Source organism: Lissotriton helveticus, chromosome 3_1 (assembly GCF_964261635.1).
Source record: "Lissotriton helveticus chromosome 3_1, aLisHel1.1, whole genome shotgun sequence".
Classification (NCBI taxonomy): Eukaryota; Metazoa; Chordata; class Amphibia; order Caudata; family Salamandridae; genus Lissotriton; species Lissotriton helveticus.
In genome coordinates this window covers 1,655,737,931-1,655,749,944 of record NC_136061.1, presented here as the reverse complement: position 1 = coordinate 1,655,749,944, position 12,014 = coordinate 1,655,737,931, and the positions used below count along the sequence as shown (strand labels likewise).

General features: G+C 42.3%; 1 protein-coding gene across 2 annotated transcripts in view; it reads right to left on the bottom strand.

Moving 5' to 3' along the window:
* The window catches only part of SNX4 (sorting nexin 4), a 480,207-nt gene that overhangs the window by 397,270 nt on the left and 70,923 nt on the right, over positions 1-12,014 (bottom strand). For both annotated transcript variants that reach the window (XM_078682437.1, XM_078682436.1), the window contains one exon: positions 9,790-9,911. In XM_078682437.1, the coding sequence (XP_078538563.1) occupies positions 9,790-9,911 (122 nt within the window). The remainder of the gene's footprint in view (positions 1-9,789; positions 9,912-12,014) is intronic.

Below are 12,014 nucleotides of genomic sequence, written 5' to 3'. Positions count from 1 at the left end.
TGTCTTCCGCTAGGTTCCCCTCTTTAGCTCACCCCTCACGATCACCCTTCCAATCTCTCTTTAACTCCTACTTCCCCCTGTCTCAGCCTCCCTCTCTTCCCATCTTTAACCCCCCATGTCTCTCTCTCCCTCCACGTCTCCGTCCTTGCGCCGTTTCGTGTCCACTTCTCCTTGTTCACGCGCTTCTTGTCTGTGCGTGCCATCCTGGCTGTACGCAGCTAGCTCTCCCTGGGTGGGTGGGTATCCCAGGCAGTGCCCTGTCCCGGCCCGCTACCCCCAGGGCTCCAGTGCTGCCTGCCTGCGTGCCCTGCGCCTGCTCCTCGGGGGACGCTCCCGCGAGCCAGTGTTTGTCTTGCTAATGTCTCCCTCTGGAATGGCTTCCAGCTGCTTTTTGTTTGCTCAAGAAAAACTTTGAAGAGGCTTCCACTGTGAGCAGATGCTCTGACACCGAGCCTGGCGGAGTGAACTTACAGAGAGCTGGGCAGGCTATCTTAAAGGGGCAGGGAGCACTGTCAGAAGTGTAGCAAGAGTGCCATGGGCTCTCATGCACGCAGGGATGACAGGGGGAGGGAAACTGAAAGCGTGCAATGCGCACGCTGCCAGCCTCCAGAGACAAGAGATGGGCACGTGTACGGAGTACAGATCTCCTGTCCGTACGCGTGCACATCTCCTGTCCGCGCGTACCACCTCCTGTCTCCCTTCGGGACAACAATAGAGGCTCGCAAGCGAAGCAGCGCATGAGCTGCGTTCGCAAGCGAGACCTACAAAAGGCACACAAAGTGTGAAACCAACAACAGTACTGTAAAACCAGTTACCACTACCTAGGAGTAACAATCTATACAAGGAAGCATAGGGAGGAAAACAAGACATCTAGACAATGTCAAACACCGCCAGACCAACAGTCTGTCAGACAATAAGTGGTCAATGCCAGCAAACCAAAGGCAAAGGGAGTGTCCACAACATCCTGCGATATAAGGGGCTGGGGTAAATCACTTTCCTCAAAATCACATCCTTAGCGCACGATAGAACACAAGGAGAATGCCCCTGTACTTTAGGAGAAGGCAGTAACCATTAGTCACACCACAATGTCTCAAGCCAAAGACAAAGACAAAGGGAGACAGACAAGTAGCTAAGTAAAAACAAACAAAGGCACACCACCAGATAAGAAAGCATGGGTCCCAAATGTGGTGACAGCGAAAAAAGTGAAAGGTGCCAGACACCCAACTAACCTGCAGAGACCAGTGATACAAGTGAAGCACAGCATGCAGACTACGCCTGTTAAATCTGCAGAGCCCAACCAACCAAGAACTGAAAGTATAATCAATACAATAAGTGCAGGTATGCACACCCAACTAACATCCATGAGCCTGCACAAGGAAAACACACCATAACCAAAACAATAGCAAACTAAACAGAACAGCCGAAAGAGCCAGCCACAGAAACATCCACAGATTTCAATTCAAGACAAGGTACAAGAGAAAGCTGGGCCACCAATATTAGTGACAGACAGTCCATGCACAGGACTGTGAAGAGAACATAAGTCCATACAATCATCCATAGGCCACTTGACTAAAATGGCGAGAGTAGCCCAAATGTTGCCACTATATTCCCCATCTTGTGGCAGAAGGCCACAGTGCATGGAAAGAAGAAGCTACGAAACAACAACTGGGTGTCATATTATTAGCCAGCAGCATATCAGACTAGGTCTGCAACTCTGACCCATAAGGGGTGAAAACAACAGAGAAGAGCAAACAGAGACTACACCAGAAACTGAGTGACCAGAATTGAAAATCTTTAGAACAGAAGAGCTTGAGAAGAGAGCAACATCCTATTTGGTCAAAGAGTGTGGAAAAAGGGTAATGGGCCCAAAAACACGTGGTGCTAACAAATATGGCTTTGTGACGTCACATCCAGGAATTGCCTGAACCACGTTGGAGCCATGGTGTCAGCTGCCGAAGTATGAGAGTGGTTTCCGAATTTAGTTTGCCATCTGAAGGAGAGTTATGAGATGAGGAATCTGCAGGTAGAAGTATCCATGAGAAGGTTTTGGCTGCACATAGGGGGCAGTTAGTAAAGTCTGCTTGATACCCTAAGTGCTGAAACAGATGGCAGAATGGTGTTCCACAGCACAAAACTAGACTAATGGAATACTGGTGGCCAATATGAGCCATCACCACCATCTCACCTGTCCGTATAATCACCCAACAGAATCAAAATGAAGAGAGTCCTTTTTTTCCCGGATGGCAGTTCGGTTTGGTGCTTGGCTCAGCACTTATTAAACAAATTGAGCTAGGGCATCTATTAAATCAGAGTAGTTTCTTTATTATTATTTTTTTCTTTGTACCATGAAGAGCCAAATCAACAAGTCGCCTCCTACCTCCACTCCCTCTGCATGCACCATAGAATCTTCAGGTGGATCCCCGTCAACAGCAAGAAGACAGTCATTTAGGCCCTCATCACGAGCAGGCTAGACTACGGCAACTAGCTCTACTCCAGCACCTCCACTCAACTCCTTAAGAGACTACAGAACGCAGAAGCCAGACTCATCCTACATCCTAGACCTTCCAAAGCGGGCCCATATAACCCAACCCCCCTCCCCCCCACATCTCGGGAACCTCCACTGGCTCCCCATCCAGAAGAGATGCCGGTTCAAGTTTCTTACATATGACTACAAAGCCTTTCACAACAAGGGACCGGATTACATCACCTATCGTGTGAACTTCCACCAACCCGCCAGACACCTGCGTTCCACCTCCCTGGCCCTCTTGCACATCTCTCGCATTCGAAGAAACCACAGGGGTGGCTGTTTCTTCACCTACACCACCACCAAGACCTGGAACGTCTGGCCCCTCAACCTTCAAACAGCACCATTCCTGCTGACTTCAGGAAGAGACTCAAGACCTTGCAACCTCAGGGTGACCAAGCTGCGCTCTACAAATGCTGCTTGATTGAATTATTGATTGATTTCTTAAACCAAATCTGAAATTTGGAACTGCGAAAACAAGATCACCTCCAAAGCACTCATTAGTGAGACGAGTTACAGAAATAAATACTCTGCGCTGTAAATATTTCTCTGGCAAAGTGTGGAATCTCCAAAATGTTCGGTACAAAATTATTTTAAAAGGCGGAAAGGAATTTCTGTCACAGTCCTGACCTTTCACATCTATAGTGGAAAGGAAGACCTCAGTGAAACTGCTGAAAAAGAACAATATCTGACGCATATAGTCCCAGCAGCCCCACACCACTAAAAATATTTCCACTACCAGAGTTTTTTTCCTGCCCCAGACTTATCAGTGCTACTCATCAGACCATTGCCTATTGTAATTTTTCTACAATTAAGACTATGCTACAATATCCAACCGCAGTAAAACTGGGCAATACACCATCTTCCACTCTCGTCTCCGCGTACAAATTAAATCAACACACAGTGATAGCCATGGCCCAACCAACCGCCAAGCAGGAAAAGATAATTCCGTCAGTCGGAAATCATACTTAAACCTTGCTACATACAAACTTTCAGCAAGTTTAAACAAACCATTTCACACTGGAAAAAATATCTACATTTTAAGTTCTGATGATCGTGAACAGCGCTCAGGTTCGTTATTCCATGCAGAGTCATCTAATTTCTAAATTACATCATGCACCCACTTAAGTCAATTTTCCTAGTTTAAATTACAATTATAATCACTTACTGGCTTCTAAACCTTTCAATTTCAGTTTTCTTTAAACAATGAAATGCTTGTGATCGGTACAATCTGGAAAAACATTCGTTTCCCGTTAAAAAAAGGTTTTCACAGTCCTCTGTATTCATAAGCTTGATCAAGCAGTCTAGAGAAGATTAATTGCCCAAATTACAACACTTATCTTCACGATTGGCAGTACAATAAATGATTAAAAGGTCACATTTCTATAATACCCATGAATGTTTTTTGTGTGTTTTTCTTTACCTTTTTGGAAATAACCTGAAGGGTAAAGATTCCATTTTTGAGGTCCTATAAGTGGCTATTCAAATTACTGGAAATTTACAATGAAACAGTTCTTAGTGCAAAAGAAGGTATATTACTGGAGAAATTTGCAACGTGAAGAAAACCAGATCAGGTTTATTTTCTTACAACAATATAATCTATAAACCAACAAAACGTCTAACTAACCTAAAAGGCTTCCCGTTGAGTTATGCTATGACCTACAGATGACATGCTTGAATCCCAGCAAATCGGATTCATCCTTCCATCATTGCGAGTTAGATAATGGAAGACGACTAAATTATTATCAAACAACTAGCACACCTGGCTAAGGAAGAATCAGCTGCAGTTGAGAGCCCAATGACAGGATACCAACAGGCAGGAATGGAAGCAATGCAAACAAAAAACCTGAAGGCAGGCATTCTGCATCTAAACACCCAGGACAAGGACCACATCACCATCAACATCAGAACTACTTTTAACCCCCAGCAATTCGAGAAGAAATGAAAGACTAAGCTCTTTAAAGAACACTTCCGAATTAAGACATTAGGAGCCTACTCATTACCTGCCATATTGTAAACAATTGAAATAGCATTCTGGGCTCTTGGCCACTCTACAGCCCAGCTAGGTTCCCACTATATTACCTGCATGTACAAGCAAGGCCATGGCATACAATTTAAGGCTGAATAGTCAAACGAAGAGCCAGTGCGCCTCTGAGCCATGTGTACACACAGGAAATGTAACTGTTAGCAGTACACCTTGTACGCATATACTGTGTGCAATATATTAAAACCCTCTGGGTCTAGAAACCTTTCCAAAGCATTATACAAGTACTGTTGTCCCTCACCATGCTCCCTAAATATTCCTAGCCAAAGGTAAGCAAAAACATGATAATCCATAGCTCCAGAAAAGGCTTCTTTTATTATGCTCTTCAACTAGTTAAGGGTGAGGTTAGGATTATCTTTTTAGCTTGTAAAGGTACATGCCTTCTCAACATACAGACAAGAAGAAGCAACAATCCACACCCTGGACATTAGACTGGCCACGGTCAATTTAGGGTTCGAGTTTTTACGAGGACATAAGTAGAGTCTTTTCTGAGCCCTACTGGAGATAAAGTACCCTTTCCAATCTTCACAGGCAAATTTTACGTGAAATAGATCCATGGAAGAGAAAACAACAACAGTGTACCTTCTGCAGGGAAGGGGGCGCTTTATACTAAGTGAAAAGTGCCACCTTATGCTGCATGGAACCTTGAATTGTGAAGGACACATTGGTTTTGACATTTTAATGCACTGTATCCTTTCCTGGTTGAGATTTTTGCAGTAAGAAGTCTACTTTAATCCTAATTCCTAACTTATGTGAAACTTTGTTACACTAAATTATTCTGATCAGGTTTACAGGTGTTAGACTGAACGTCATATTTACATGATCAAATTATCCTCTATATTTAAATCTATGGTAAAAAGTGGTAATGGTTCTTGGGCAAAATCTGTAAACCTTGAGGTGCCAGAGTTTCGAGATATCCATGTAATTACATCAGCAGTTATTCTGAAAATCTGGACTGGATCCAACCATTCTGGCTACATTAGTCATTATGGATGTAAATGCACTAGGAATTGAATACAGTAGTAACCTTGTCTTATTTTAGGTTTTGCCTGTCTCTGTGAAACTTTTGTTTACATACCGTGGGCTTACAGCCCACTCAGACTCCAATTTGTGAGCTTCAGCATCGTGCTTATTTGCTTCGCTCCAATCTGTCACGGCGTCATGTCTTCTTTCTGTGTTCTGGTCCTCCCCTGAAGCATAGATCAAGCGCTTGTATCCATCCACTGCTCCCGTTTTTGGAGCTACCTTTATCTTTGTGTTCAAGCACTCCATAGGAATGCTTGTGTGTTAGTCTTTCTCCCATATCCACGTTCATGTAGCTTCTATTCCCTCCCACCCTGCCCCCTTCATGTAGCTTATTTTCCCTCTCATCATGACCCCTTCCATGTAGCTTCTTTTCCCTCCCACCCCTACCCAGTACTCTATGCCACTGTACTCTATTCTAAGTCACTGCACTCTACACTTCACCACTTTACTCTCCGCCACAGCACTTTGTACCTCTCCACGCCATGCAATCTACTATGCTTTACTCTCTACCACTCTACGCCAAAGCACTCTACACCACTGCACTCTATGACACTGCACCTATCACCACTCTACTTTGCACCACTCTAAGGCACTGCACTTTATGTCACACTGTTTTTCTCTATGCCACTGTACCCTACACCAACCTGCTCTCTGCACCACTCTACTCTACGCAATTGTACTCTACACCACATTACTCTGCACCAATCTATGCCACTGCAATTTAAGCCACTTTGCTGCTACTAACACTATTCTACTCTGCACCGCTGCCTACTGCATGACTATACTCTACACCCCTGTGCTTTATGCCAATGCACGTTATGCCACTCTACTCTAGACCACTGCATTCTAGCTACTCCACTCTACAGTGCATCACTCTATTTCACTGCACTCTAAACCAGTAAACTATATGCCCCTCTAATCCGTACCACCCTACGCCACTGCACTCTAGAATACTCTACGCCGCTGTACTATGCACCTATTTATTCAGTGCCACTGCACTCCACGCTACTCTACTTTATAAAGTGCCACTTTATGCTACTTCACATAATTACTCTAATCAGCACTTGACTGTAAGGCACTCTATGCCAGTCCATTATACGCCACTCTACTCTACGCCAGTCCACTCTATATCACTTACTCTAGCCCAGGCCACTCTACCCAATGCCAGTCCACTCTATACAACTCTATTCTACACATCTATAGACTTCAAAATTGCTGCCCTGTACATGTCCGAGATATGAGTGTTTAATAATGAAGCTGAAATTGTATCCTTTCTCCTCTTTGGAATGTACGTTTGGTTTTTGAGGGAGAGGTCTATTCGCTTTTAGGTAACGCAAGGAAATGCAGGAAACTATTTGTCCTGGTACAAAATGCACAGAGAGGCAACATAGATATTTCAAAGCATAAATGCACAAAACATCAATCAATCCGGACTCTCCAGTGATTTCAAAAAGATAATCCTTTAATAGCTTCTTTAGACCACTGGTAGCGTATAGTGATGGATTAATACAGCCAACGCGTTTCTCCCCAAAAAGGGGCTTCCTCAGGGCAGGATCCACAACGCACAAATCTTTATACCGATCACTGCAGTCCCAGGGTCATAATACATTAACACTTTAAAAGACTGTAGGGCATCAATCCATTAAGTACGGATATCCACAAGGAAACGCTTTCAAATGGTCTCCCACTTTTGCGCCGGCACGTGGAATAATACAGCGGTTTATTGGAAACTGACACGCAGTAATGCTGACATGCAGTAACGCCGGTGGAGCACGCTTGTCTGATAGTCACCTATCATAGTGACCAGAAGAAACTTTTGGAATTTTGGAATGTACCTTACATATTGAACAATTTGTGACGTGTTCTAAGAGACAGTGAATTTTCTCGCAAAAGTGGGAGACCATTTGAAAGCGTTTCCTTGTGAATATTCGTACTTAATGGATTGATGCCTTACAGTCTTTTAAAGAGAAACAACCGTCGGATTTATGAAGCCAGGCAAAATCACCTAGAGAATTATTTTTTTATCAGTTCTCATAACCACCTTGTATTAAAGTAAAACTGTAACGTTTTAAGAAGACCAGGCCTTAATCTCTCTTAATTATGTGCTGAGGTGATTGCAATTACAAAAGCTTCTATTAATGATGATTCAGAGAAACCTTGTGAATGGGTTTCCAAAGGAGAGGCCTTTAAATTTGCAATATCAATTTTAAACTTCCATGAGAGAGCTAGAGCTTTGTAATGGTGAAATATGTTTCTACATCTTTCCCATCAAGTCCTTAAACACTGAAAAGGTAAGAGTGAAAACTTGATAAACTGTTTCTGCAAGGGGTAATTCCTGCCATGTGAAACTCAATGGAGGTGAACTGCAGGTCCAATTTAGTGATAAGAAGGAAACAGGGCAACACTGCCTCATGGCAGAACGTGCTAGGCTTGCTATTCCTCTATAAACCTAAAATGGAGAACCTCGTGGGCACAGGGAAGTCAAGTGGAAAGGTACTTATTTTCGTTTACAATGTAGATAAACATTTATGGATGGTTTAAACGCCCACATACTTGAGTGACTGAGGAGTCAGGTCGCCTAGGGTATTAGGTACTATACAAATCAAAGTAGGTTAGGAGCAGCAGCAACAAGCACAGCTCAGGGTGGTAGGCTTTGAGTGACAGTTTGACCTTTATACCCAGAAAGGAGATTAGACCAGCATAGTTACTTACTGCGTGATCTCTCCAATATGCACAAGATCTTAAAACCACTCCCATCAGAATCATTCTGGGTAGATCAGTATCATCCTAACTCGCACTGTCTGAGCTCAATATAGATGATTTTGGACAGGGCTAGAGAGAGAGAGAGTGACAGGATCGTAGAAGAATCTGCCCTGCCAGCGGTTAGAACGCCCCATCCTTCATCCTGAACTTGTGTTTGTATTTGCTATTGCAGAATTTGTTATTTTGAACCCACTTGTGGTTTGCTTGAAAACCCTGCTCTATGAGTCTGCGTAAATGTTGTCCAAAGTCTGAAGGTGTGACGCTGTACCGCTTGCGCTTCAAGGTGGAAGTACCCCTAACCCCTCTTGCTTAATTAGTATACTGTAGTGGCATTGTCCTCTGGCTAAGAATGCAATTTGTTTTGTTTAATGGGAAGGTGGATAGACTGTTCTTCACTCCAATAGGTTGGTGTAATACAATTTATTTTTTTCCTGCATGAATCAGAACCAAAGCAGACCCTGTAACTTTCCACTTTATCATCAATGTGTCTGTTACAAGGATTTGTGCACATAGCCCCAACGAAACTCAACTGACTTCATGACTTTTTTTTAAAGTTTGTCTTCCCAGTCTCTAGGGTTTTTTTCCCATTCAACTTCACTACACTGTGCAATGGGTTTATGTTAAACCGGCCTCTTGAACCAGGAATATGTATGATGTCATAGAGCCACGAAGGGAACATTTCTACTGGAAGATGTTCACAGTAAATACATACGAAGAAGTCTGCTCTTCAAAATTAAAAGTCCAGAATTTCCCCAGGTAGATGTGAATCCCCAGACATCACAAATAGTCTGTCGTATAAAAACCCTACTGTGCCGTTTGGAAAAATGAAGCTTTTATCAGCCAATAGTCAGGAATAGATAGATGAGTATTCAAATTCAGTTTTTATTCAGATGACCTGCTGCTACAGTCATGCACTTGGAAAAAGCGTGTGAGGCTGATTTTTAGACCGAAGGAAAAGACTGTGGACAGCTAGCGATTTCTACTAAATGACAAAACACAGGAAAGTGGAATGTTTCTTCACAATAAGAATGAGAAAGTAGGTATTCTGGAGATCAATTGTCCAGAACCAATCCGGTTACTGGAGTGATAGGAAATGTAATGAAAGGCAATCATCCTCAACAATTCTCATTACAGCCACCTGTATGCAGTCTAAAGAAAGAATGGGTCTGACCTTTCATTAGTAATGGAGGCATGTTTTGATGTCAAACTATGATCATCCGCAATAACCAAGTCCCCTTACAGTACGTATACAGAGCTTAGAAATGCAGTATTTAGGACCATCAATGAAGATCCCATAATAAAGTATTTGAGGCAAGCCTATTAAATAAACACATTTCGAAATGTTGACTATTACTTAAACTCTATAATGCAGTTTCTTCCAGTTCCAAAAAACCATTAACAACGCTATCAGTTATCCCAACAAAAGTCTTACCTCGTCTCTACAAGGTATGCAGTGTACGTTTCTTGCATATTCATGGCATTTCTCCCAGTTCGTTTTTCTGCTTCTGAAACGCTGATCTCAATTTTTTTCAGTAAACTGTTTTCTTCTGCCATCTTGACAAAAACAGAAAAGTACATAAAATTAAAAAATGAAGACAGATGATTTTGATAACTTACTACAGTCATTTTGTGTTGTACTGGACTGAAGATATATCAGAAAAATATACTGATAAAAAAAATCTTTAAAAGTGAATTTTTTTTTTTAGCAAAGCCTTGGTCAAAACCATCCAACCTCCATGTGACCGTTTCAAGTTTTTGCGCTTTGATGGAGAGTAGAAGTACTCTGGACTTTTCTCGCAATCATCAAAATGTTGAATGCTGTGTGCCCACAAGTTTCGCTACCCAGGGCAACTTTGAGCTACCTCCGGCCTAGATTCCACATAAAACTATGCAAGGGAAGAGACGAGAACACATCTTCCTTTGTGGTACTAATCTCCTCATTTCTATAGAGAATAGGGCGTGGGAGGGGTGATGGGTGAGTAAGAACATAAAAAGTGTTGGAACCAATGTTTCTCTCAAGGCCAAAATTGTGAAAATGTCTGTTATATGTTAGTGCGCTTTCTTGCTGTATTTTTTCTGTCTCCATTTCATCAATTATAAAAGATAAGCGATAAATCTCCCTACAAACAGCCATGCATGCAACATCACAAGAGGGAATGGAGGAAGGCAAATAAAAGTACCTAAATAGAAGCAAACTATAAGAAACTGTTGGGCTAAGAGAAGGGAACCCAAATGACAATGCAGTGAAATAAAACAAGGCAGAAGACCACATAGGAAGACAGCAAAAGCAAATTAAGACCTTGACCGGTAGAACTACGTGGATAAAAACTGTGGGTGGCAACGCATATTTTCCTAAAGCTGCCCAATGCTCTACTACAACTTTGCATGGCTATAGTTTCAATATGTTAAGGGGGGTGTATCAAGAAGTGCTGAAAGACCAAGGCCCTAATGAGAAACTGCTTATTTGAGTGTGTGAATTTCAAAAAGCAAGATATACATTTAACATTTGGAAGAATCGAATTGTTGATTCACATATCTAAGATAGACCAATATCTGGTAGGGTCATCCACTCTTATTACTTAAGAACATGTTACAATTTCTTTTATTGCCTATTTGGTAGGAGATCTTACATGCACTGCGGCTCATAAATGGCTCAAATTGGCTCTCATTCAATGCACGCATTCTAAGGAATAAATTAAGTCTTGCAGAATGGCTTAAAAAAGGTTATCAATCTGAGGAAAGATGAGCTTAGAAAGGAAGCTTATGAGGTTTTGGAGAGAGCAGGTAATTCTAAGGATAAGGCTGCTTTCTAGAAAACTGTGACAAGCCATTCTTCTTGGGCTATAATAAACTCATGATTGAATCAAATATTACAGTACATTCCTGGGTAGAACTTTCGCTGCGGTCTATATTCCAATAAATGGTATCGCTGAACCAGCTCATTTGGAATTTATAGAACCCAACCAGGAAGCTTAACTTGTAATCATCCTGTCGACTGAGGTCAAGAATGTTATCTTAGCAATGAGTATAGGCCCCTGTGGGAAAGCCCCAGGTCCCAACAGAGTCCCTATGCACGTGTTTAAAGAAAATATTTCATGTAGGGCCCTTCTTATACTGAATGTGCTAAGGGCTGCCACGGCAGGTCAATTCATTCCATCTTGGAAGGACGCTGTGGTGACCCCAACCTTTAAACAAGCAGTGGCAAAGCCAATATGTCGTGCCTATTTGAGAACCAATGGCGTTGAGTAGAATAGAGAGGAGTGGAGTTGAATAAGAGGAGTGGAGTTGAATAAAGAGGAGTGGAGTTGAATAAACAGGAGTGGAGTTGAATAAAGAGGAGTGGAGTTGAATAAAGAGGAGTGGAGTAGAATAAAGAGGAGTGCAGTGGCATAGAGTGGAGTGGCTCGTTTGCATGCAAGGATTGGTGAAAAATAACACTGCAAAGGAATATTAGACTTAAGAATAACCTAAGTGTAGTGGTCTGTGAGATTCACACTCACTGCAGGAATTTAACAAAGAAAGCCATCCCAGTTAGTTAACTGTAGAGGTGGTAATATATCTATGCATATATCCAGAAGGATGTTTTTTCAAACAGTTATATTACTGGTTTAAGTGATGCTTCTATATTTTAAGAGGCAAGACCTAACAATACGGTCA